General features: G+C 40.3%; 1 protein-coding gene across 1 annotated transcript in view; it reads left to right on the forward strand.

The window, feature by feature from the left end:
- Positions 1-3,806: 3,806 nt before the first annotated feature.
- The window catches only part of ELOVL2 (ELOVL fatty acid elongase 2), a 60,867-nt gene continuing 37,285 nt past the window's right edge, over positions 3,807-27,388 (forward strand). Inside the window, exon 1 of the mRNA XM_028847840.2 lies at positions 3,807-3,884. Within this exon, the coding sequence (XP_028703673.1) occupies positions 3,882-3,884 (3 nt within the window). The 5' untranslated portion in view covers positions 3,807-3,881. The remainder of the gene's footprint in view (positions 3,885-27,388) is intronic.

Raw genomic sequence — 27,388 nt, forward strand, 5'->3', positions numbered from 1 at the left:
AAGGGATGCTTCAGAAGAGAACCACACTAAAAGGAGATTAAACTCCCCCCAAAACAAAGCTTGCCTACTTCATAATTTTGATGAGGGCTGGCAGGCTAGCATTTGAGAAGCAGTAGAGACAATGAGAATACTCACCCAGGATTCAGGAGATCCAGGCTTTAGCACTGTCTATTAATTGGTCTTCTCTAACTCCTCTGAGACATCCTTTCTTCACGTGTAAAATCTAAGATATGTGACAGAGGGAGAGAAAGAGTATCAGTCAGATCTCTATTTTTAGGTTTAAGATTCTTAGATTATGCTAATCATCACTTTATATAGTACCACATCCATGTAAGTACCTAACACACAATTAGTCTACGTTATTGTACACTTGCTCAATATGGGCTTGCCATACAGCTAAGAAACAGATTCCACCTTTTGTATAATCCATACAAGAGAACAATGAAAGTAAATATTATAAAATCATATAAGTGATGGCATGTTAAATTTTTCATTGATAAATAAATGGGAATTTATGTTATACCCAGTTAAGACCCTTTCCCAGTTATATCTGGTTAAGGTACGTTTCCAGTCCTGTGTTTATACGGGTAGAATCACTTCCTTTTTAAAAAATTAATTAATTAATTTATTTTTGAGACGGAGTCTTGCCCTGTCGCCCAGGCTGGAGTGCAATGGAACTATTTTGGCTCACTGCAACCTCCCCTCCTGGGTTCAAACAATTCTCTTGCCTCAGCCTCCCGAGTAGCTGGGATCACAGGTGCCCGCCACCACGCCCAGCTAATTTTTGTATTTTTAGTAGAGATGGGGTTTCACCATGTTGGCCAGGCTGGTCTCAAACTCCTGACCTTGTGATCCACCTGCCTCGGCCTCCCAAAGTGCTGGGATTACAGGTGTGAGCCACCACGCCTGGCCACCACTTCCTTTTTCTATTTAATAAAATATTGGTGGGGAAAAAGACCCTCTGGCATTTGCTGTCTCATTTGTTCCTTTGTTGTAGTGATAGGGAAAGCCATAAAATAATATTTTAAGAAACAGATAAGATATAGATGACTTTTTAGATCTCTTTCTGGCCTTATGGGTTGACGTGTTTTTAGAGAATAAAGGTAAAATAATGATTATCAGGCTAAATGGTAATGTGGAAGTATAGGGATAATTCAAAGTTTAAGAATTCCTTCCCCATGTTTACCTGGTGTGCTTTGCAAGGTTTAGATGACATCAATGATACAATTTTTGCAAGCAACAGCAGCAGGGTTCTTGGATGTCCGTTGTCACTTAAAAAAATTTTTCCCCTTCTTGTTGTTAGAAAACTAGACTAAAGCTTTCCCTGAATGGATAATGGAATTAGTTTCTCAAAATATCATCCATGGACTGCCTGGCTGCACTAGTATCATTTGTGGTGCTTGTTCAAAATTCATATTCCTTGGAAATGGAGGTTTCACCACTTCAAGACCCATATAGATTCCATTATACTTTATGCAGGGTCAGAGATGCCTCTAGAATGAAGTAGATACTCCCGCAATGTGAAACTGATAGCAAATATTAAACCCAAAGCAAAACAAAACAAAACAAAATTCATATTCTTGGTCTGCACCTGAGGTCTTGATGGATCTCAGCCATCCCTGTATTGTATTAAACCCTCTGGTGCTACTTATACACAATAATGTCTAAAAATCACTATCTATCTATATTAAGAATTCACATTCTACTGCATCAGATTAGTGATACAGTGAAATTTAGGTCCAGAGTTTTTAATCATTCAATATCCACAAGACGTGGAAGCTACTTTTATAGCTTTTAAACATAACATGTGTAAAATAGAAGAAAGAACACGTAAAACAGAAAGAAGAAAATCATTCCAAGGAAAAACAATATTTGGAGACTATTTGTGTGAATTTCCTTCAAGTCTCTCAATATCCATAATATAGATCATCACAGGTTCTAAAACCTCCTAACAGCAGGGACTGTGTTTTTGTTCATCACTGTAAACCTAGCTGTTACCAAAATGCCTAGCACATAGTAGGCACTGAAATCTTTGCTGAGTGAACAAAGTAAGTGAAGCTGAAATCAAATCGTATCTTTGATTTGGGCCACACTTTTTATAAAAATTTGCCAGCATTCAATAGAATGTCACTTTCTGATTTTCAAATGCATCAAATTGATAACAAATCAATAACTAGTACTTTTTGTACCAGATATTTTTCTAGAGTTTTACCCATATTAATTTAACCCTAACAGCTACATATAATGTTAAGTGCTATTTTATCTCAAATTTGTAGATCAGGAAACTGGAGCACAGAGAGTTTAGGTAACCAACCCAATGCCACACACCCAGTATGTGGTAGAGCTGACTCCTGAGATTTTTATCAGACTAGGTTAACCTACCTGTTTATGGTCATAAAATCATCCGCCTTTTATAAACAAGTATGTGCCTAATTTTACCACTTCAGCTACGGAAATTCTATATTAGGAAGAAAAACTCTCTATTAGGAAACTACATATTAGGTGATTGTAGGACGGTTAAGATTTAGCCCTGGTACTCACTCTGCTACTGCACAAAACTCTGCAAGGGCGCCCGTCCCAGGTGTGGGATGCTAAGTGTATGGTACAGGTACCTCCGTGCACAGCCACACGGGCTGTTCTCAACCCCAATAAACATGTATACCACATGAGCCTCACAAGTTCTTTTTTTTTTTTTTTTGAGACAGGGTGCCATTCTGTCGCCCAGGCTGGAATGCAGTGGCACGATCTCGGCTCACTGCAGCCTCGACCTCGTGGGCTCAAGCGATCCTCCACCTCAGCCTCCCGAGTGGCTAGGATCACAGGCGTGGGCCACCACACCCAGTTAATTTTTGTATTTTTTATTTAAGAGGTGAGGTGTCGCCATGTTTCCCAGGCTGGTCCCGAACTCCCGACCTCATGTGATACGCCTGCCTCAGCCTCCCAAAATGCTGGTATTACAGGAGGGAGCCACCACGCCCGCCAACTTCCCATGCTTAAGGGTGAAATGGAGGAAAGTTCATGTAATACTCAGGCAAGTCCAATTTTTCCGACGTCTTTCCCTCGGGCCACACACAAAACTAAAGTAACTAGAAGCGCAGGCCCTAGGAGGCCACCGTTCTGTTCACAGTGAAGAGGGTGCGCTCACCATCGGCGGTGTCTGCTGGAAGCCCCGCGTCAGGCCGGGAGGGGGACAGAGCCTCCTGCTCAGGGCCGTTATCCGAACTGATCCGCTTCCCACCGCACCCCCAGAGAAACCCACCCCACCCCCTAAACCTAAGGAACCCTGACTCCGCAAACCTGCACGAACAGAGCCATTTCCCCCTAATGTGTGCTTCAAACCCACCGAAGCCCAACTGGCAGCAGGACCAGCGTGCCCGCCCTACACGCTACTGCTTCTCCCCGCGGCAGCGGCCGCCGATCTGACCAGCGGGTGGGTACTCGTGGGGCTCCGCGAACGTTGAGCCGCCGCGTGAAACCGGCGCCGGCTGGGCCTGCAAATCGCCGCCCGGCCGGCAGGGGACGCCGCCAACGCGAGGGCGAGATCGGTCTCCCAGGACGGGGCGCGCGAGGCCGCACGGGAGGGGGGCGCCGCCTCCCTTGCCCTGCGCCCCTCCCCCGCGCGCCCTCGTGGCGCGGCGGCAGGCGAGGCCCCTGTGGGAGAGGGGGCGGGGACGAAACGGCCCCGAGGCTCGGAGCGCCGCGCGGCGGCGGCGCGAGCCCGAGGGGGCGGGGAGGCGCAGGCGGGCGTGCGCGCGCCGGGCGTGGGTGTGAGTGGGGGTAACCGGCGCGGGCGCCGAGATAGCGCCGGGCAGAGGGACCCGGCTACCCTGGACAGCGCATCGCCGCCCGCCCGGGTCGCCGCGCCGCAGCCGCTGCGGATCATGGTGAGTGGGGCCGCGCGCCGCTACCGCCGCCGCCGCTCTTTCTTTCTCTCCTTGACCCACGCACCGGGCGGGAAAGGGCCAAGCGGGCGGCGGCGCGGGCGCTGCGGGTTCGCCGCTGGAACCCGCTGCCCTCGGAGGGGCCGGGTCCGCGCGGGCCTGGGGAGCGGGCGCTGAGCGTTTGGGCCGGGGGCGCGCGGGTCGGCCCGAGGCCCGCGGGTCTCGGGAACTTTGCCTCGGTCCCCGCTCCCCGGTCCCGCCCCGGCACCTCGAGGCGCCCGCTCGCGCCCAGCCCCCTGTTGCATGCACGGGGCCGGGTGCCCGGGATGTCCGAAGAAGCCGCTACTCCTTCGCGGCGGCCATTCCCGCGCGCAGCCCACCCTCCGGCCCCCTGAACCTGCTCTCGCCGCCGCCCGCCGGCGCCTGGAGCGGAGAGCGGCGTTTCCCGCGCGCGGCACCCACCCTGCCTCGGGAGTTCTGGGGTTTGGGCCCTAACGGTCAAGCTCCTGCCCCTCTCCTCCCTGCACCGCGCCTGCACCCCGGGGGTGTGTCTGCGCGCTCGTGGGTTCCTCCTGCGTTTGCAGATTGGCTTGGGAGGGGGCTGGGTTTCTATCAGTGTGTGGGCTTGGAGGGGCTTCTGGTGTGTTGTTTCCGACAACTCCTCTCTCTGCCCGGTTTCCCAGGCCAGTCCTCCACTCTGGATTAGTAACGCTTCTTTCTCCTCGGCAGTAAGCTCTGTGTGTGTGTGTGTGTGTGTGTGTGTGTGTGTGTGTGTGTGTTCACCCGTGTCCGATGGACGTTTTAGCAGCAGAGCCTGGTTCTTTGGTTACAAAGGGAGAACATCTGTTGTGCCATCCTCAGAAGACTGGTGTTTAGGCAAAATGTGAAATCCGCGTTTGTCTTCAGTGGTCCCTATTCACTCTTTGCCTCTCCCCCTTCCCGTAGGGTTTTCTCTCCACTTCGGGGCTTGTTAAAATAAGCTCACTTCCTTTCTCTTCCCCACTCCATCTGATTTTGCTCTGGCTACCCTTTTAGGCACATACCATCTGCCTGATTATGTGTGACCACTTAATCTTAAAATTCCAACCTTTCCTACCCCGCCCACCACTGTGTATATTCCCCTCGCCTGCTTCATTTGTCGTCTCTTGAGCATGTATTAGTTAGCGTACTGCATATTTTGTTTCTTCAGCTTGTTTCTTGAACGTGGCCTCTACCAGAATATAAGTTTCAGGAAGACAGAGATTTTTGTCATTTTGTTCACTGTTATATTTTCAGTACCTACAGCAGTGCCAGGCGCACAGTAGGTACTTGGTAACTCTTTTGAATTAACCCAATAAAGCAGCTGCTTTATGCTAATGCACAAGTGGGGAGCAACTGCAAAGATTATACAGTTGACATTTGTAATGATGACAGTCTCAAGTGAAGTTTGGGAGGAGGGAGATACTCCCCGACAGGAGAGACCCGATTTTGGCAGCCTTCAACGACGAGTCTAGGTGGCTGTCTCTTGTGCCTGGTCTGTCACTTCATGCTCTTCGCTCCTTGGCATCAGAGTGGACAAAGAATTTTTAGGGACAACTGGCTCTTTCCTTTGGGCTCTGAAGCTTTGTCCTAAAGTGTAGGTAGGAATTGTAGTGAGTAAGGGAACAAGTCCAAGGAAATCTCTTTAGCTGAATAGAAAAGTCATGGGAACGTTAACCCAAAAGGGCTAAAATCAAGGGCAAGCTCTTGAAAGCTTTATCCTGCCCAAGTGTGATGCTTCCTGTTTAGGTATTTCTCAGAAACTTTGGGTCTTCAGAGGAATTTTTTTTTAATACCCAAATCCAAATTGTATTACTTTTTTTTCTTTCTTGTTTTGTGGCAGGGTCTCACTCTGTCGCCCAGGCTGGTGTGCAGTGGTGCAATCTCAGCTCACTGCAACCACCACCTCCTGGGTTCAAGTGATTCTTGTGCCTCAGCCTCCTGAGTAGCTGGGATTACAGGCGCAGGTCACCACACCAGACCAATCTGTGTATTTTTGGTAGAGACAGAGTTTCACCATGTTGTCCAGGCTGGTCTTGAACTCCTGACCTCAAGTGATCAACACCCACCTCGGTTTCCCAAAGTGCTGGAATTACAAGGCGTGAGCCACTGTGCCGGGCGGAAATCATATTACTTAAAAAAAAAAAAAATGGGCAGGGAGTAGTAAAGTTAGGGGGTTGAATTGATAAGGAAATTAGTGGGTCACTTCAGAAAGTCACCCTTTTGAATACATGTCCAATGTGAACTGTCTTGTAAGATATCTCTGCCAGTTAGTCTTATTATTCCAAAATAAATATTTTTCTTTCAAATTTCCTTTTGTTTTTCTATTTCTATAATGTGGATTTATGGCAGTGGTTTTTAAAAAATTAGTCTGGAGATATTAATTGGAAATAAATTGTTTAATAACATTTACATGAGTAAGTTTTTGAAAATTATGTAATTATAGCTATGACTATACAAGTTCAGCACTTCTGTGGTTACCATCTTTCCCAGGTAGGTAGTAGAAATTAAAGGTACAAAGGAAAGAAAGATAAGTTTGTCTTTGAAATTAAAACCAATGAACCAACCAAAGATAAATGAAAGATACCTTGTTGACTTCAGTTTATATTTGTAGGAGAGTTTACTGTTAGGATTCCTAGGATTCCAAAGTATCCAGCTTTTTTCTCTCTTTTTTTTTTTTTGGAGACGGAGTCTCGCTCTGTCGCCCAGGCTGGAGTGCAGTGGCCGGATCTCAGCTCACTGCAAGCTCTGCCTCCTGGGTTCACGCCATTCTCCCGCCTCAGCCTCCCGTGTAACTGGGACTACAGGTGCCCGCCACCTCTCCCGGCTAGTTTTTTGTATTTTTTAGTAGAGACGGGGTTTCACCATGTTAGCCAGGATGGTCTCGATCTCCTGACCTCGTGATCCACCCGTCTCAGCCTCCCAAAGTGCTGGGATCAAACGTATAGCATTTTCAAGGAGTACAAAATCCACTTTTAAAGTATCCAGTTGGGTAAGCCTAATTTTTGGTTCTTCGACAAGGGTTCCATTTAATCTAGCTTCCTTCAAAACGTTTTAGTCAGTTTGGGAGATTCAGGTGCCTTCGTGGTCTGAAAGAGAATGTTGAAAATGTGTCAAGTAGATATTATGTATCTAGTTATGTTCAGAAAACAGGGCCCTGCTATTCAGGGTTAGGTGGATGATCATCTCAGTTGGACAGTTGGATATGTACCATCTAACTTGACAGGTTTGCATTTCTGGGAGTAGACACTGATAAACGGAAAGAAGTTGCACCAGAAACTTCTTTAATGGCCCAGTGTGGTGAAAATATGCCAGCATCAGTAGCTCGTCATAATTCTAAAGTTACAGATTTGTAGCTTTTCTTCTTAATTGAATTGGGACATAACTGACTTTGACAATGAACCATTCTAATAAATAGTTAATTTAAATATGACATTTAAAATCTAACCATTTAATAATTGGAGAGCATAACTTGTTCTGAAATTTATGTGACAGTTTAGATCTGGCGTCATTAATGGACTTGAATCCTGACACCTGCATTTAACTATATGACCTTGGGCCTCAGTATTTTATCCTGTAAAAGATGATAATATTTAATAAGGTTTTTGGGAGGAACAAATAAGATGGTGCTCTTTATGTGTCTAGCATAGTGCTTAGGGTGCTTAGTAAATATTAACTATTATAATGATGTGTGTTCTTTTTTCTCCCATATCTGTGTTTAATTGAGACACTTCTGAATGATATCTCTGTCCCTTTTGTGATGTTAATATGTAACTAATATTGCTGTCCAATAGAAACAGAACATAAACTGCATATGTAATTTTCAATTTTCTACTAATCACATTTAAAAAGTACAGAGACAAGTGAAATTAGTTTTAATCATGTTATTTAACCCAATCCATGCAAATATTTCAACATGTAATCAATGCAGAACAATATTTTTACTTTTTTTTTTTCCATAGAAAATTTTCAAAATCTAATGTGTATTTTATGCTTAGAGCACATCTCAGTTCAGGCTAGCCATATTTCAGTTGCTCAGTGTTCACCTGTGGTTAGAGGCTACCGTATTGGACAAACAGCTCTAGATTGTACACAACTTCCAAGTTTACCTCTTAAAGCTCTTAACACTCTTTCCACTAGTGAGAACCTCACTGCCACCTTAAACCCAGCATTACAAAAAGAAAGCTACTCGTCTTTCAGACTCTCTTCTCTGTTCCCTTTTGCTGTTAGTAATTCCACCAGCTCTTCAGTCTACTGTGTCTGAAATCTGATTCTTATTCTCTTTTTTCTTTTATATTGTTTGTTGTCTAATATTCTCATATTTTTACTTGAAAATATTTCAAAATCTCTTTCCTCCACCCCTTGAGCCCCCTTTCCACCATTTTTGCCTTTTCTACAGATTTCTTCTTTTGTAGACTCTTTGTTTTAACTTTCTTACTTCCTGTCTCTTGGAAAATGCATATCTCTCGCTGAATCACTGGGCTCCACATTCTCTCCATTCTTTCCTCAGCCCTTTTTCATGTTGTCAGAAATGGTTTCTATTTTATAGGTTATTCCTACCCTTAATACTTTTCCTTTGTCAAATATCCAGAGAAGTATACTTTCATGATAGTCTGATAGTAAAATGATCCATTCAAGAAAAGAAGCACATATAAAGGAGAAAAATAAGCTATGAGAAGGGAAGATGAAATCATTCTTTGAGTTTTATTTTCCTTTCAGGAAATATCAGAAGGAATGGATTCTAGTAGTCTGTAGCACAGTAGAGAAATTATATGACAATTTGTTGTATGTTTCAAAATAGCTAGATGAGAATTGTAATATTTCTAACATAAGAAAAGATAAATGTTTGAAGTGATAGATATTCCAGTTACCCTAACTTGATTAGTACATTTTATACATGGACCAAAATGTCACATGTACCCTGGAAATATGTACAACTATGATGCATAAATTAAAAAATACTAACAAATATCATGGAACTGATTAATAATCACAATCACTACCACAACCACAATAGCAATGAAACTTGATGTTTATATGGTGCTTTCTAAGAAACAGGGCACCTTCCTCTGTGCCTGGTGAACAGAGGGAGAAAACAAAAGAAAGGCACTGGACCAAGAGTCAAGAAACCTGGGTTCTAGCCCTAGCTTTATTATTTACTAGCTCCATTCCCTTGCTTAAGTTGCCTTGAGACATTGTTTACTCACCTGCTAAATGGTATATTATCTCTCTCACAAGATTGTTTTGTTAGAATCAAATGGGGCCTCAGCACCTTTACATTAGCTGTCCTTTGGCTGTGTACATCTTTCCCCCAGAGACCTTTATGTCTGTCTGCTTAATACTTTCATGATTAGACCTACCCTAACCACTCTACTAAAACTGGAACCTGCCTTACCATATATCACACACCATATCCACACACACAGTTGGATACGTACCACACCTGATCCTCTTACACTGCTTTATTTTTTTTTCCACAGCACTTAAACCTAGCAGTTTGGTAATTTACATAGCACTTGGAACCATTTAATCATTAATCTCTCTTGATACATTTAAAATTATTTAATTATCACAATTCAGTTTGGGCATGTTTCAGTAATATAGCTGCTTCATCAATACACATCTGCCTGTGTAACCTTTTAGTAAATGATAATATGTATTCCTACAGCATATTTACACTTCATAGTCATATTTGTGGGAAGGGCCAGGTTATGTCATTTTAAAATAATGAAATCCATATTTCATCATAAGTTTTTAATGAAATTAAAATGCATATGTATTTCTATAATTATATTTTACATAATTTATAGATTATGTTCTTCTTACATAAATCTATATAGCATTAAGTTCTTGCTGAAATTAAAAATGATTATCTTAATAGTAATATAAACAAAGCTATGATATATGGATTTGCTGAATAATTTTATTATTTATTTATTTATTTATTTATTTTTGAGCTGGAGTCTTGCTCCGTCGCCAGGCTGCAGTACAGTAGCACAATCTTGGCTCACTGCAACCTCTGCCTCCAGGGTTCAAGTGATTCTTCTGCCTCAGTCTCCCGAGTAGCTGGGACTACAGGCACGCACCATGCTGAATAATTATTTTTACTTTACATATATGTGTGGCCTTTAATTAGCATAACTTAAATATGTTTCAAGTACTGTATAATAATATTATTTTACATTTATTAATCAGTTGAATGTTTTTCAATGCATTTTAATCCACATCAACTCTTTCTGAAGCCTCACAAAAAAACTTTGGTGAGAGGCAAGTCCTGTAGCAGTATACCTACTTTACAGTTTCAGAGAAGATAAATGATTTGCTCAAGGTCACATACTAGAGGTAGCAAAACCAGCTGTAAATCTTCTCATTCCAAATAACCACCTCTTCTGCTATTCCATATAGCCTTAGCCTTTGAGAAAGGCAGTAGTACATTTCCCCATTATTATAGATGAAAATGGAAAAATCAGAGTGACTTCCCCATGTAATTTCTTTTCCATAAATTACAGGGATGGATGGATAGATATGGATATATACATATATTGCATATATACACTTAAACATATTAAATATATAAAGTCTTAAGTTTCATTTCATATATACAGAAAATGGAGCATGCAAAGGAAAGTATTAATTTGAAATGGAGGTGATTGTGAACAACATCCATATGTACTTATCAAAGTTAGTCCACTGACTAATATAATTTAAGGGGAACAGATCTTTCTTTTGGATAAAATGGTACACAGACATGGAAGAACACGGACTGGCCTGAGTGACTTGAGGGCTCACTGCCTGTAAATGAGCACTACTGAGCACGTGGCTGGTACCGTGCTCCCTTATAGTAGTAATATAGTAATTTGCAAGAGAAGTAAGGCCATCACTTTTTTTCTTTTTAGTAGAACGAGTGTAGTATTCAAACATTAATAACAACAGTAGCTTTACACAAAAATTTTGATATCATATGTGAGTATTTACTATTTGGTTTTATTTCCAATACTTTAAAGATTTAAATCTGTTGAATTTTCCACGTGACTAAGCAGAATTTGGTTAATGAGATCTTGGAGTTTAACAGACATGACAATGTGGAGGAGCCTTTTATTCTTTGGCAGGGTCAAAGAGCTTATTGACCATTACACTGAGGAGTTAGATTAAAAATTAACTCATGCCGTCTCTCTCCCTCTCTGCCTCCTCTGTCTCTCTCCATCTCTGCCTCTCTCCCTCTCTGCCTCTCTTCCTCTGTCTCTGTCTCCCTCCCTGCCTCCTCTGTCTCCCTCTCCCCATCTCTCTCCCCTCTCTCCACCTCTCTTTCTCTCTCCCCTTCTCTCCATCTCTCTCCCTCCTCAAAAAAAAAAAAAAAAAAAAAAAAAAAAAAAAAAATTAACTCATGCCTTGAAAGAAGGAAACAGAATATGTCCATAAGGCAAAAGTAAAATTAGGCTATTTTCAATTTTCCTGAAAATTCAGTTCTGAACAACTGATGTTCTATTTTGTCTCTGGAAGGTCTATGCAGAGTGTTCTCCAAGGCACGCTGGGACAAAGAGGAAGCCAATACCTAGATCCTTTCCGCTCCCATTCTAGAAGCTTTCCTGAAATTGTTACAGGGAAGACATTCTCTTGGATCTGTAGCTTCCTTGACTTTTGGAAATGCAGATTTGATGACTGTTCTAATGTCAGTGGTTCATTTATGCTGAAGAGTGTGCTTTGGGATGTCAGAAAAATACTCATTTGGCTGTGCTTTCCTCTGGGGTAACACAGTCGAAATGGTACATGTGGGCTATTTCACATCTCAATCTCCGGAGACCGGGGAATTGTTATTCCTTTGTAAGGAAGAGAATGCCCTCTTTCCTTTGGCCTTTTCTGTGTTCAGACTCCTAAAAAAAAATGGCATACATCACAAGTCATTTTGAGATTTACTGCTTGAAGTCTGCATCAAACTCATAAATACAAAGCAACCACACTGGCTTCACTATGTTCTGGAAGCCATGTTTCTCTGTTAAAAAATAGCAGGGTTATGACATCAACCCTTTAAAGTCCTGCCACTGCTACTAAAATGCTACCACGTTCCTTTTGTAAATTAGGTTTACTATCTCAGAAATCATTTTCTGTTTACCATTTTAAAAGTATCATTTTCTGTTTACAATCTTAAAAGTAAGCAGAAACACCCTATTTTAATACATTTCGTAACACTTATCTCATCAGTACTTGGTGCCTGTAAGACAGAACATATGTCTATAACAGTCTTAAGTCCTTAGTGTAAACTTTGGAATTAATACTTCACATTTGTTCTCCTTTTGAAGGAAAGAAATGTGCTCTCTGCATTGAATACATATTATTTAAAATTGTTCTCAAGGAGACATGCAAATACATTGCCTCAGTCGTTTTTTGATTAGATACACTCATTGTTCATTCATTCAGCACGTGCTCAGTACCGCTCAATTAGAGGCAGTGTGTAAGCACTATCAATTTAAATATAAAAGACAGCCCCTGCTTCACGAAATCTGTAGTACAAAAAGAGATTCCTTTGTCTCTTCCAGTGCAAGCATACTTCACAAGTCAGCAGTGTTTGGACCGCTCAGTCCAGTAAATGTGCCTCCGTGTCCATGTGCCGTTCCATCCAATAGAAAGACTTAGTCTAATAATGTGACTAGTAATATTATGACAAAAAAAATCTAGACCCTACAGCATAGGTAACTTTTATTCTTTATCATGTCAAGAATGTGTTCAGGACCAAGAGGTGGCTGGTAACTAAAGAGCTAACATCACCGGGATGAATAAAGTTGAGATCGAGACCGTGTCTGTGTGATACCACAGTACTCAGCAGTCAATTCAGTGAGAGCAGAAAATGATGAAACCGATGGTGTGAAAGGATGGATAGAAAGAGCATGGACCTAGGAATCTGACAGATATATTTAAATGCACATTCTTAGGCTAGGTGAAGTCGGACCTACAGAATGAGAATCTCTGAGGAGGGGCCTAGGAACCTGTATACCAACAATCAAGTGCACACAAATTTGAAATCTTATGCTCTAGGGGTCCAAATGAATGGGAACAATCTCTATCAAAATCGTTTTGTGTATGCTTCATGAACGGGTTGGATTTTGGTATATGGGGAAGGAAGGAATATAGGTAGAACAGAACAGCCCATTTAGGAGAAATAACTGGGTGAAGGCCTCAGAAGGTAGTAACACAAATATAATTACGGAACACTATACTTTGAGCAATTTATGGACAAGTCTGTGTTTTTACAGAGTCCAGCACAGATTAGGTGCTCAGTAAGTGCTTTTAATTATTATTTTATTTATTTATTTAGAGACAGAGTCTCGCTTTGTCACCCAGGCTAGAGTGCACTGGTGTGATTTCAGCTCACTGCAACCTCCACCTCCCAGATTCAAGTGATTCTCCTGCCTCAGCCTCTAGAGTAGCTGGGATTACAGGCACGTGCCACCATGCTCGGCTAATTTTTGTATTTTTTGTGGAGACTGGATTTCACCATGTTGGCCAGGTTGGTTTTGAACTCCAGACCTCAAGTGATCCGCCTGCCTCAGCCTCCCAAAGTGCTGGGATTACAGGCCTGAGCCACCACGTTTAGCCATAGTAAATGCTTTTTGTTTATTTATTTATTTATTTATTTATTTAGACAGCGTCTCACTCTGTCACCCAGGCTGGAGTACAGTGGTGCAATAGCTCACTGCAACCTCTGCCTCCTGAGTTCGAGTGATTCTCCTGCCTCAGCCTCCCTAGTAGCTGGGACTACAGGTGTATGCCACCACGCCTGGCTAATTTTTGTATTTTTAGTAGAGATGGGGTTTTACCATGTTGGCCAGGCTGGTCTCAAATCCAGACCTCAGGTGATCCACCCGCCTCGGCCTCCCAAAGTGCTGGGATTACAGGCATGAGCCACCACGCCCAGCAAGAAGTGCTTTTTAAATGTGTGAAGTTTGTGGACCAACAGGATAATGGGATTTATGCTAGGAGAGAAAAGTCAAATTTTGAAGAGTCTTGAATTTGAGGCTAAGAAGTTTCTTCTAGATTGAGAACAATTAGGCTTTTGAAATAGGGAGTCAAATGATGAAAATATCATTTAGGAAGATTAATCTTATTTTCATAATATACAGGACTGGGAGAGACTGGATAGGGAGGTTATAAAGGGGCTGAACTGATATGTCACTTCTTTCCACTTATTTTCATATTGCCAGCTTCTGAAAAATTCTCTCTTTAACCACACACTCCTGGATTCAGTTCCCTACTCCACTTCTTACTAATTGTTTAGTCATTTGAATATCAGTGTTCTCATTGCTAAAATATGTATACTCACACATAGTGAAGATTCCCTGATAGTAAACACTCAAAACTGGTGGCTGATACCCACAGAAACTTAATCATGTTTATCTTTACAATCCTAACTTTTTTCTCTGTGGCTGGAATAGAGATTTTTATAAAATGATCTTGATTAATCCACATGTATTTACATTTTTAAAAATTCTCATATTTCTGTCATGATGGATTTTAGTTTTGACATTAAGGATTTTTCTTCTGGGGAGGATAAAAAAAGTGATAACGATTTTATTCTCTGATTTTTGTTTCTTCCTCTTCGGGTTACGTGAGTTTTATTAGCATAATCAGTGAAAATTGAAAATCTTAACTATATGCTTGTTTCAAAACAATTTTTCCTATTGAATAGTTCTCACCTATGCACTCATAAAGCTGAATGATTTTTGAAAATTGTTTCATGGATTTGAAACACAACTTTAGAAAATCTTAAGAGGTCTACATAATCAGATTAAACCTGAGCTATTTGCCCAACCACCTACATCAAATTGCCTGTGTCTTAGGCTCCTTAACAGTGCTTAATCTAATGCCTTAACCCTTAAAAATTTACCCTCAAGAAAATATATCATTCATCCTCTGCCTTGCACACTGGATTCTCATTATTTCAGTTACGAAAATCCTAAATACATCAGAAAATCTTAAGTGTATTGGATTTGTGTATTGTATTGGAAATAATGAGGAACAATGCATATATGCATGTAACTTCTTTTTTAACTTTTTCTCTGTCAGTTTGGAAATAGTGAAAATTGCCTAGACTTAATACACTTAAATAGTATATGAGTAAAAACTAAATAAGTGGAGAATAGACTTTATGTCATCTAGGAGGGGAGAATGTTAGAAGAGGCTAAGATAGGTAGACATTTAGGGGCAGTAAATAGACCAGCCTGGCTGGAGTGAAGTTTACTGTGTAAGGGACTGGTCAGAGAAAAGGCTAGAGGAGTACTTGGAACCAAACGGAATGAAGTTTCTGGGTCTCTGGTATGGCTTGATTCCCTACCAGCTTATTTCAAATAAGATAAAGTAATTACACCTCTAATTTGTGATCAACTTCAGAGGAACTTTCTACCACATTCCTAATGATAGTAACTTAGAATACCATATGTTTGTATGTTTCCATTTATAGAACACTTTCAAGGCGTCATCTCAGTTGCATGTTATTAGTTGCTTGTTTATCATTGTTTACTTGTATTTTATCTGTCTCCCTTACTGCAATATAAACTCTTTAAGGGCAAGAACTTCTTTATCGCTGTAACTTCAGCACTAGAAAGGTACCTGCAGACAGTTAGATGCTCAAATAATACTTGTCTGATAAATCAACAGGCGTGTAAAGTCACTTTCCCAGGTTTGACGAAACTGAGACTGAGAGAGATTGTTTTATTCAGTCATAAACTAGTAAGTGATTGGTTGAATCCACGGATGCAGAATTCATACATACAGAGAGTGACCATATTTTGTAATTTTTTGAGGAATATTTGGTTATGCTTTTTCCATTGGAAAATATGTGACATGTACAACTAAATTTCCAGGATTTGTCCATGGTTTCGTACACAGAGTAGAAAAAGCTAAGGTTTAAACCTAAATTTTTGTGACCCTATAGAGGCCCTATCCTAATCTCCTCTCCTTTTTTTTTTGGTATGGGAAACATTTATCCAAATTGTGTAAAAAGATGTGAAAATTAATTTTGGCAGCCATTAGGAGAATATGTTCTGCTATTTAATAATATGATGGAAAACTTTTCTTATGGCCTTGAAGTTCTTTCATAGGTAAGACCTTAACCTTGTGGAGGAGCCAGGTGGGAAAATAGAATAAACTCTACATGATATGGATGACAAAACTGAAGCACAGAAAAAGTAACTTCTCTGCATGTCTGTGGCAGACTAGAAACCTAAGCCCAAGTCTTTGACTTTTAGTTCATTGATATGTACAAGAGGAAAACATCTGTGGTTTGCTGTAGTGATGCAGAAAGTTTGGAATAGACAACCAGATTAGTAAGGCCAAAGGAGAAAGTCTGGTGCAGATATGGGAACTTGCCATAAAAGAGAAGTAGCATTACAAATGAGTGTGGAAAGGACTGTTTGAGCAATGATGTTGGGACAAATGGCCTTTCATATGGGACAAAATAAAATAAAAAATAAAAAAAAGCAGTTATCTCTACCAGATAACAATATGCAAAAATAAATTCAGATCATTTAAAAACCTAAAGAAAAATTAAGCTTTGAAACTGCTAGAAAATAGAGGTTATGGCAGGAGTGATTTCTTAAGCAAGATTAAACACAAACCATAAAAAGTGACATTTGACCACATCAGAGTTTGAAAATTTTGAGATGACAGAAGACACCATAGACAGATTTTTTTCTTTTTAAGGGAAGAGAAGTTATTTGCAGTGTATGTAACAAAAGATTAGCACCAGGAATGTGCAAATGACCCTTATAAATCAATAAACAGAAGACAAGCCATCCATTAGAGACATGGGTAAAGGTGATTTAATGGCAGCTCACTGAAGAGAAAACCTGCATAGCCACTAAATATTTAAAGACATACACAACTTCAGTAGTAATAAGGAATTGCAAATTAAAACCATGTCAGACTCATGAACTTGGCAAAATGTAACAATTCTGACAGCAGCAAGTTCCATACATTTTTAGAGCTTTGTGGTAGTTTTCAAATAAAAATGTATTCCCCACTATAGCAATTCCACAGAGATTTATTCCCAAAGAAATTCTCATTAATAAACATAAGGAAATATGTATAAAGCAGCATTTCTTTTCTTTTTGCAATAGCAGAAAAATTGGAAATAACTGAATATATCCATTAGTGGATAATGGATAAATGACAATATGGAATATTCATAAGATGGAATACTGTACAGAGTTACAGTGAGTGAACCAGAGCTGCTGTGTAAACATGAATAGATCTCAAAAAAAAATGTTGAATGACAGAACAAGCTGCAGAAGGATAAGTATGCTATGTTATAGTGCATATAAATCCTTAAAACATACAAAACTATTTTTGCTTGTGAATATCTGCATGTAAATATATAAAACCATGGACTGGAAGTCTTGACATCAAGTTGATTACAGCAGTTATATCTGAGGAAGGAACAGGGGACACAGGATTAGGGAGATGTACAAAGGGAGTGAGAAATTTATCAGTTGTGTTTCATTTCTCAGTGCCCAGGACATGTTTATTTAATTAGTTTAAAAAGATTTGAATGGCCGGGCACAGTGGCTTACGCCTGTAATCCCAGCACTTTGGGAGGCCGAGACAGGCGGATCACGAGGTCAGGAGATCAAGACCATCCTGGCTAACACGGTGAAACTCCGTCTCTACTAAAAATACAAAACAATTAGCTGGGCATGGTGGTGGGCACCTGTAGTCCCAGCTACTTGGGAGGCTGAGGCAGGAGAATGGCGTGAACCCGGGAGGCGGAGCTTGCCGTGAGCCGAGATCAAGCCACTGCATTCCAGCCTGGGCGACAGAGCGAGACTCCGTCTCAACAACAACGACAACAACAACAAAAAAGATTTGAAGCAAATTATGACACAGTTTTAACATTCATAAGTGATATGTCTGTTTTACTATTCTCTGCTTTTTCATACCTTTACACTTTTCCCCCAAGTTAAAAATAAGGATCTGGGATCTGCATTAGAGTCCCAGATCAGAGGTCTGTTAAGAATAGCACATCTAGGACAGATGAGCTACAGGGCAGGAGGGCCTTCTATTGTTTTCTTAGACCCTAATCCTTCCTTCCTGGCTGACTGAATTGGCATCTAAAAGGCCTCACCAGGTCAGACTCCACATCCATGAAGTTTTAGAGAACTAAAGGACAAGTTATGTTAATATAAGTTTGTGTTTGTCATTCTTAGCAACAGTGAAAGAGAGAAGCATATTTTCTCATGTGTGGAAAGAGAGAGAATAGCCAAATACCAACAATAGCTGCAACCAATTGCATTTATTAAATTCTTACTATGTCCCAGCATTGTCATAAGAACCTTTACTGTATTCCCACAGCCCCACAGCAACCCTGGGAGGTGGTACTGCGATTCCCTCTTTACAAATAGGGAAACTGAGGCAAGCTGGGCAGTGAGCATAAAGGAATAAGGAGAGCATTTTTATTCAAACAAATTGCACACCATGAGTATTTGTTTCCTCCTTGTAAGTCAGTTGTGAAAGGGTTCAAACCCACTGCATGCAGTGTCCTCTCAGTGTCTCTCTTTTCCCACAAAAACTAATTGACCTTTGAGAATAGTTATGTTGACTATCAACCAGTCAACAATGGTAAACCCCAAACTGGAATTTTGTTATTCTCCCTTTTATACCACTACACTTTCTCTTCCGATTTTTCTTTAAAAAGACCACTCATGAGACAAGCACTGAGTGCTTAATGAAGGGGCGTTTCTGCTATACGATGTCACTCCCCTTAGATTATCCAAGTCTGATGCAGTGGGAGTTGTGAGGCTATGACAGTATGCCCCTGCATTGGGATTTGAAAATGCAGACCACTGAATCAGTGACTATCTATTCAACTTCTACTCTGTGTACAGGCCTGTCATAGATGCTTTTAAACAAGTATGAAATAATGAGTCTTCACAACCACACTGTGAAATTAGGATAATTATTCTCATTTTATAGAGAATGAAGATGTTGTTCAAAGATAACCTTTGCCCCAAAGTTTTGCAGCTACCTAGTGTCAGAGCCAAGACTAGAACCTGCGTAAAACTCCTGTTCTTTGCAGTGAACCACACTGAATGCCAGGCTACCTTTTTTTTTATTTTTATTTTTTGAGATCTTCCTCTGTTGCCCAGGCTGAAGTGCAGTGGCGTGATCTTGTCTCACTACAGCTTCCGCCTCCCAGGTTCAAGTAATTCTTGTGCCTCAGCCTTCTGGGTAGCTGGGACTACAGGCATGTGCCACCACTCCCAGCTGGTTTTTTTGTTTGTTTGTTTGTTTGTTTGTTTGTTTGTTTGTTTAGAGATGAAGTTTTGTCATGTTGCCCAGGCTCATGCTACCTCTTTTAACCATAGCCTTAGGTGATGCCCCACCCAGAACCATACTCAGTACTGATTTAAGATAATCACCCCATGCATGAGTGACAAGAAGATGCTGCAGTCTCATTTACTAGCTCTGTGAAATCAGGCAAGTTGCTTTACCTCTCTAAGTCTCATTTTCCTCATCTGTCAAGGGGGGTGAACATACCTGCCTTATAGAGTAGTTGCGAGAACTAAACGAAGTAATAGATAATAGGATATAATGTGCCCAGTACAATGGCTGGTATCTAATAAACACATTCTAGCTATTTATAATAAATACATTACTATTATTACTATCATCTATAGTTTCTATAATGAAGAAATCAGTGACAGAGAGGGCAACTCTCAACTGGCAATTAGGAACTTCTTGATACATTATTTTAAAATTTAAAAAAATCATAAAAAGCAAGCTTTCATGGCTGCTGTAGGGTAGCTATGTGGGAGAATTTAATTTTTTTCTTTATAAACCAATCAATAGGTAAAAAAGAAAGCCCATAACCATTCTTCCAATGTGGAGGCAATATCCTTTTCTGATGGAGACAGTTTCTGTGGATGGAAGCCATCCAACCACAGATCAGCCTGTTTGTCCACACCTGCTTCTAGTCAACGGTAGAATCTCTATAAAGTGGCCAAACTAAAAAGTCAGATAAACCAGATAAACAGGATGTAAGTCAGGCAATGGCTTACCTTCCCAGCCACAGCAAATGAGGCATACAGTGCTCTAGGATGACTTAATTTGTTACGGCATTAAAATGCTGTATCCAGATCCAAAGCTAGAAACCAAATCTCCAAAGAGGAAAAGACATCCTATAACCAAAGCCGCTTATACATAGTTACAGAGGAACTCTATTGTCATCAGTTGCTTGATGGAAAAGAAAAGGAACCTATGTGTGTAGACTTTTTTCCCCCAAAAAAGTCCAAATTAGACCCATTTGGAGGAATGGCATTGGGGAAAATAGCAAGGCTCAGGCAAAAGGAATTGGGTATACCAAGAGAAATACGATGTTCAGAGCAAGAAAGATAATAGTTCTATCACATTCTGAAAGTGTTCACTTCTGAGGGCTCTATTGAAAGAGAAATGTTGACAAACTGGAATCAATGTAGAAAGAATGCTGAAGAAGGTGAGAGTCTGGAGCTCATGTCATTTATATGGGCATGTGTCTAGTGCCTGATACCTAGTAGATACTCAGTTGGTGCTTGTGGAAAGTGGGAAAGGTCAGTCCACATAGTAAAGCAGAGAAAGGCAGTGAGGGAGGGAGAGGAGAATGGGAGAAGTTGAATTTCCTGAGGCTCCTTGCCTAGGAAAGGTGAAAGCAGGGGGTGAATTAATGCCTCTAATCAAATATCTGAAGGGCTCTCGTGTGGAAGAAACATGGTACTAGTTTTGCGTAACTCCAGAGGAAAGAATTAGGATTTATGGCTAACAGTTGAATGGGGAAAGATTTTTAGCACACAATAAAGTAGGACTTTCTAAAAACAAGAAACATTTTAAAAATGGAATGTGCTACCTTACAGAGTAGTAAGAAGTCTTTCCAGTAAGGTGGGTAAATTTCTATCAGAATTATTGTAGAAACCTATTATTTCCAGCTTTGGGTGGAAAGTTAAAAAGTCCATGATTCTCCCATATGACGAGAGCCAATAAGCTGCTCCTACTCATCTGAGGTTTAAAAAAATCACTCGTTTCTGAACTCATTTCTGTTCCTAACAAAGACTGTGGACCATGCAGAGCTCATTCTTGAGCCTTTACAATGCTGTGTGATGGGAAGTGAATTTCTATAGTAAAAATTGATGTGGATTTATACTATACTTTTAAGGTTATTTTTCATAAAACATAGAAGGATAAATTTAAGAAGTGAGAAGTATTTATACCAAAACTTTTAAAATATCATTTTATCTAAAGATATAAATCTCTTGTTGGTCAAAGGATACAAAATTCCCATCAGACAGGAAGAATAAGTTCAAGAGATACATCGAACAACATGGTGATTATAGTTAAGTATTCTCACCACAAAAAAATGATAAGGTTGTGAGGCAATGGATGTGTTAGTTAGCTTGATTTCACCATTCCACACTGTATTCATATTTCACATCATGTGCACCATAAGTATATATAATTTTTGTCAAATATTTTAAAAGATAGAAATCTCTGTGTAAGGATAGTTAATCTATTAGATATAAATAATAATACTCCATATAGCTATGTAAAGTTTACATGAAGAAATCAGGCTATGATCCACAGACGGCAATAATCCTGTTATTCTATTCCATATGCTGCATACATATAAAGCTAGAGGCCTTTTAGTATGAGGTAAGAGTGTGGACAGAGACAGATGGAAAAAGACAAATGACAAAAGTGCTAATAAACAGCCTCAGTTTCCCTACAACTCCTAGTTAGTCGACTGAAACAAAGGAGGCTCTCTAAGAATCAGTTTCTTGGTGGCTGTCCTGGATGTCTGTAGTACAACACTTCACCCCCAGGTCCAGGATTAACGTGCAAGAGTCTGCTTGCCTCTCCTGTTATAGCCCAGAAGGATCACAAAAGGATTTCCTGCCACATGCTGCCCATCTGTATCTTGGCAGCCTGGCACAGCCCGACCCAAAAGGCACTGCCACTTGCTGGTTACAGGAGCCATTTGCATTTCCAACCGTGGCTATTTTAAGGTTATGCAAATGAGTTGGCGGGACTTTCTCCTTTAAAAGACAATGACAAAAAAATTCATAGTCTAACATCTCCTTCTTTAACTTTTCTCATACATCTAAACCCAATACACATTTATTTTTATGGAATCAGACCAGGATACTTTCTTTAAGTCTCCTCTGGAGATTAATTTTGCCTGCCCTTTGAGGAACAGTTAGAACCACTCATCAGGCTGCTAGCACTAGCAAAGGGGAAGCCACGCTGTCGTAACTGGCTCTTGCAGTCGCTACTTCCACTTCACTGTCCTGAAAACTTGATGGCTTATCAGCTTAGAAAACTCAGGAATGTTTCTCACCACCCCAGTTCGCTACCCTTTAGTGTTACTGAACTGACCCTTTCTCTTTTATAGGTTGGAAGCAAAAAGACGATACATCTTTTACAGCTGCATTCAGTACAGCAGTTAACATTCTCTATAATGATACAGTTCTAAAAAGCCTTATAGAAAAAAATTATTTTTGAGAGCTGAGAGGCTAAAACTGGGTGAAGACTTCTGCAGAGAAAATATTTTTAAAATCATAAAACCACGAAAATAACAACTACTGTACTTTTGTGTTAATTTTATAGAAGTCAAGTAGTTTCTGATAGACAAGTGATTGATCCATAAGCTTTTTAAAGAAAATTTGGTAATCTCTTAAAGTATTTGTATGGCTCTGAATGGGTGTGCTTTTCTAACTTTGTTTTAATTTTTATGTTACACATATAATTGTTTCAAATAGGCATTTGTTCATTTTAAAACTTCTACTAGAAGTTACACTGAAGAAAAGCATTCAAAAGAAGACTTCAGAACAGAAAAATTGTTGAATGAGTGAAATGCCTGAAGTAACTCAACTTACCAAACACAAGTCACTCAGTATTAAAGGGCTGCAGATTTCAGTTTTACTTATTTCAGTTCTGTCTGCCCAGTTCATTTCCAAATTATGTATCAGTTTTACATACTTTAGACACTGGCACCATATGTGAAGCTAAAAAATATTAGCATACTTGTTTATTTTGTTTTATATTCTTATATTTAGTAGTGGTTTCGAAATTCTTGTACAGGCAAAGAATGGGCTGCCTGTCGGTTGGCAGCAGGGATGGACAGTGGGAACCTGAGGGGAGGGCTTGAATCTGCTATTACTTAGCACTTTAAAGAAAACTGAGGAAATATGAATTTTTCTCTCCAAGGAATGGTGGTAGAGGTCAGTGGCTGCTAGAATTTATGGGATTACGCTGTTGTTCCTACAGAAACAATGCTTTGTGCTACCATTGCACACTGCAAATTCTGCTAAGTTTAACAAGTCCACTGAAATCTTTCCAAGGTTGTGTGTTGAGTGGTAATCTATCCCTTCTCTCTGAGTTACCTGAAATACAGATACAGAAGAAAGTTTCAGAAAGAAACAGTTTCTCTCAAAAGTATAGGTGGGAAATCCAAACAAATTTGTCTGTTGAGGTTAGGAACAAACTCACCATACCTTTCCTCCAATTAACCACCCTGCTTTCCAAAAAAGCCAATTTAGGTTAAGGTTACTTTTGAGAAATTTGTACTTTTTGTTTCAGAATCTGTGACAATTTCATGTTTGCTGATTGCTGATATTTGGTCAACAATATTGTAGAGCCAGTTCTTTCTTTTTGTATGAATCTGGCACTCTGCCTACTGCCTTCGAGACTGTAGAAGAAAGCAGAAGAGGGAAGAATAGGAATGATGGGAGAATAAAGAGACTCACTATCATTGTCTCTTTATTTATTTATTTTTTTTTTTTTGAGACGGAGTCTCGCTCTGTCGCCCAGGCTGGAGTGCAGTGGCGCAATCTCGGCTCACTGCAAGCTCCGACTCCCGGGTTCACGCCATTCTCCTGCCTCAGCCTCCCGAGTAGCTGGGACTACAGGCGCCCGCCACTGCGCCCGGCTAATTTTTTCTGTTTTTAGTAGAGACGGGGTTTCACCATGGTCTCGATCTCCTGACCTTGTGATCCGGCCTCCTCGGCCTCCCAAAGTGCTGGGATTACAGGCGTGAGCCACCGCGCCCGGCCCATTGTCTCTTTAAAACTGAGAGCCAGAAGGGGCCTTGGAGATCATTTTATTCAGTAATACTAAGTACTTAGAGAATATATGTACATATTTTTGTCCTGTAATACAAAAAATAGTGGTGTCTAGAGACCTAATAATAGGAATATTAAAATGATTATATTTACTTAAGGAACATTTCATATTACAAGGTACTATTGGCCATTGGATAGAAATGATTTATCAATAAGAAAAAGGATAGTATTTCATAAAAGTGTACATTTAGCAGGATTCAAAACAATATCCAAGAAGAACCTGGAGAGAAGATTGTGTGTGACACAATGCCAATTTTAAAATGGGGGCCAGAGGCTTACATTTACATAATTTTCTTTATTTTGACTCAACATCTTGGCAAATCCATTGGCTTAGCCACACATGGTGTATAGCTTGTAATAAATAACTTTATTTTGTGCCTCTCATCATCTGTAAAATAGATAATACTCTTCACCTGTTTCTTCCCTCCCTCCATAGAGTTGTCTGTCTTTATTCATCACCTCTGTATTTGGAGACTGTGTTGGGCTGATGATTGAACAGTGATGAATGAATTAAGGTGAATTACAAGGATATCCTAGAAGATGCTGAAACTAACATGAAATTCAGTGATCTAAAATTAGTTTGTAATACTCTAACCATCATAGAGGCCAAGTAGAGTGTTTTTCCAATTTTTTTTGCTCACACAGCTTAGGCTGCATTTTTCTTTTTAGTGATTTATTTTCCTCTTAATGGTACTCAATTTGATTTGACATTATTCAGATTAAAATGCTAAGGGAGAGGTATTATTTTCCTTTACCTCCTAGAAAAGAGGATGCAGTGAAGGGCAGATCACCATCACTTTGATGGTAATGCACTGCCAAACAAAAAAGTGTGTGCTGAAGATTTCATTCAGCAGAGATGGAATCTGAATCGCTCAATAAATCCCCATATTGGTTGGTTTTATAGCTTAAAAGAAGGAAAATATAAAATAGTCTGTTCAGATGACTCACAGATTGTCTCTTGCTCAGTATTAGCAGTAAAATACTAATCCTTTTGATGACCATAAATATATCAAAATACTGTAGATATTTTCAGAATATATAGAAATACATAGAAATAATTCAGATGTGATTGTTGCCTAAAAAATTAGAAATAAAATTTGGCCCATATTTTTTCTAAGAAATCATTAAAAGCTTTCCTTTGTTTTCATATTCAAAAGGATACCACTTGTACATGCAGAATAGCCAACCTGCTTCCCCTCTGGTCAGTACTTGATAACCAGAGCACACACAGACAGAATCTCCTTTCATTGCTGCTCTTAATTGTGAAAGAGTTTTATTCTTCCCCATGTTCCCAAATCCAGAAACTGGTACAGTTCCAAGGTGTCCTGAATACAGATATCTGGCTTTGGATGAAATCTCCAAGGAGTTTTATATTCACTCACCACTTCCTGTGGAAGAAGTTGTAATAATCATTACAAATATTTTGAACTGCAAACTTAGCAGCATTGTTCGCTTTTCTGTTTCAGACATATTCAGCATTGAATCACTGAATAACTTTATTTCTAATTGTGAAATTGAAGCTTTTTGTTTTTCTGTATAGTAGATTTCATCTTATACACTTGAAATTAAAGCAAGTTATTTTCTATATTCTAATGAGATCAGAATATTACAAGTATGTGTTTGGATTTTATTTCCATACTCTTGGAGAGAAGGCCATAACTTGAAAGATAACTGGAAAGAAACTATTATAGTCATTATTAAGATGAGACTATTTATTATAGTCATTATTTAGTAAGGTGAGTTTCCTTAACCTTGGCACATTTCTGTGTAACCAGTGAATTAAGTCACAAGTCATTTAAGCTTCGTGAATATATTTTAAATGTTTAAAATCTATTTCAGAAGCATAACCAATAAGATACAGTTATATCTGATAACGAAGCACCATTCTGTGCACCAGAGATACACACCTGAGTGGCAAACTCACAGTTTTTTTGTGTGTGTATAATTTATGTTTCACCAGTTCTTTCTCCAGCTCCTCACAGATTCCCTGCTCCATTCTTCACCGTTGACGTACACACGTACCCATACCCAGAGAGTTCTTCCAAGAGTTCTCCCGGGATTGATTGTGAGTGATTCTGGTCTGTCTTTTCATGCCGTCTGTGGGGTAGTCCTCTTCTCTTGCTCAGGTCCCTCTCTGCTGGGTAAGACCCCCATATCCACTGACCACCCAACCCTGCATGTGGAGTGCCGGCTGCCTGCCGAGCGCAGTGCTTGGCAGTGCTCGCTGCTGTTCGTACCAGGGGTCCCAGACTCTGCTGGACACCAATTCTTGTTTAGCTGGACACAACTTCTGACACAGGAGGCTTGCAGGTAACACACTCCACGCAACATTCTGTGGAAAAGTTAAGGAGAATACCTTTCTCCTCTTTCCTGTTCTGGTAGAGAGATCACAAAGCACTCCAGGTGCAACCCCAGTGTCTTATGTGAGTACATCCCGTTCTCTTTCATCACGGCCTCTCTCTCCCTGGGACCCTGGGGGAATGCAGCCATGAAGAATCCCAAGTGACAGACTCCCTACTACACTTAACATTACTCCTCTCACGTTCAGTTAGTGCTTTGTTACTGAGACAGCCCCGTCAGCATCTGACACTCCACCAACGCACCTCCTTAGGATGAGCTCCCTCTCAAGCGTAGCTCAGGTTCTCATGCAAAGGGGACTGTCCTGCCAGTTTGCTGAGGATTCTGAAGCCAAAAGTTGAGCCAGCAGCACCAGCCACCATGTGCAGATGAAACAGATGAATGAATGTACACATGCCCTGTAACACACTAGAAAACTGCTGTTTAAAATATATTAATGATATAAATAATTATTTAAACCTCGGTATTTACCTCTTAAAAATCTACAATAAAAAGGTTTGTTTTGGGTTTTAGTAGTTGGTTTCTACTGAGTCTTGGTGTGTGTATTTTTCGTATTATTGCTGTCTCAGTATCTCTCTGCTTTAAAATAGTGATACTTTCCCAAAGCTTTCTCCATGTCTGTTCTCTCTTCCTACTCTCCTACACTCTTTATTTGCCAAATATATATTAATACACATACAATTCTGACACCCCTCTGAACCTGAAGAAGGGTGTTGTCAAAGGAAAAAGAGGTCAAAAGTGGACCCTTGAAGTCTTCTAGCCCCATTCCTGGTGTGACTCTGGAACTTGTTCATTAAAAGACGCTTTTCACAAATGCTTATTGAGAGCTCGGTGTGTGCCAAGCAAAGATCTTGACTAGTTTGGGAGAACAAGGGGGGCCAGGGAAAACCATCATAGAGTTAGGAGGCATATCCAGGCAGAGGGAAGAACACATGCAGTGGCACATGCAGAGAGAACAGGATGCGTTGGAGGAACTCCAAGTAATTAGATATGCCT

Source organism: Macaca mulatta, chromosome 4, assembly GCF_049350105.2.
Source record: "Macaca mulatta isolate MMU2019108-1 chromosome 4, T2T-MMU8v2.0, whole genome shotgun sequence".
In the NCBI taxonomy this organism is placed as follows: Eukaryota; Metazoa; Chordata; class Mammalia; order Primates; family Cercopithecidae; genus Macaca; species Macaca mulatta.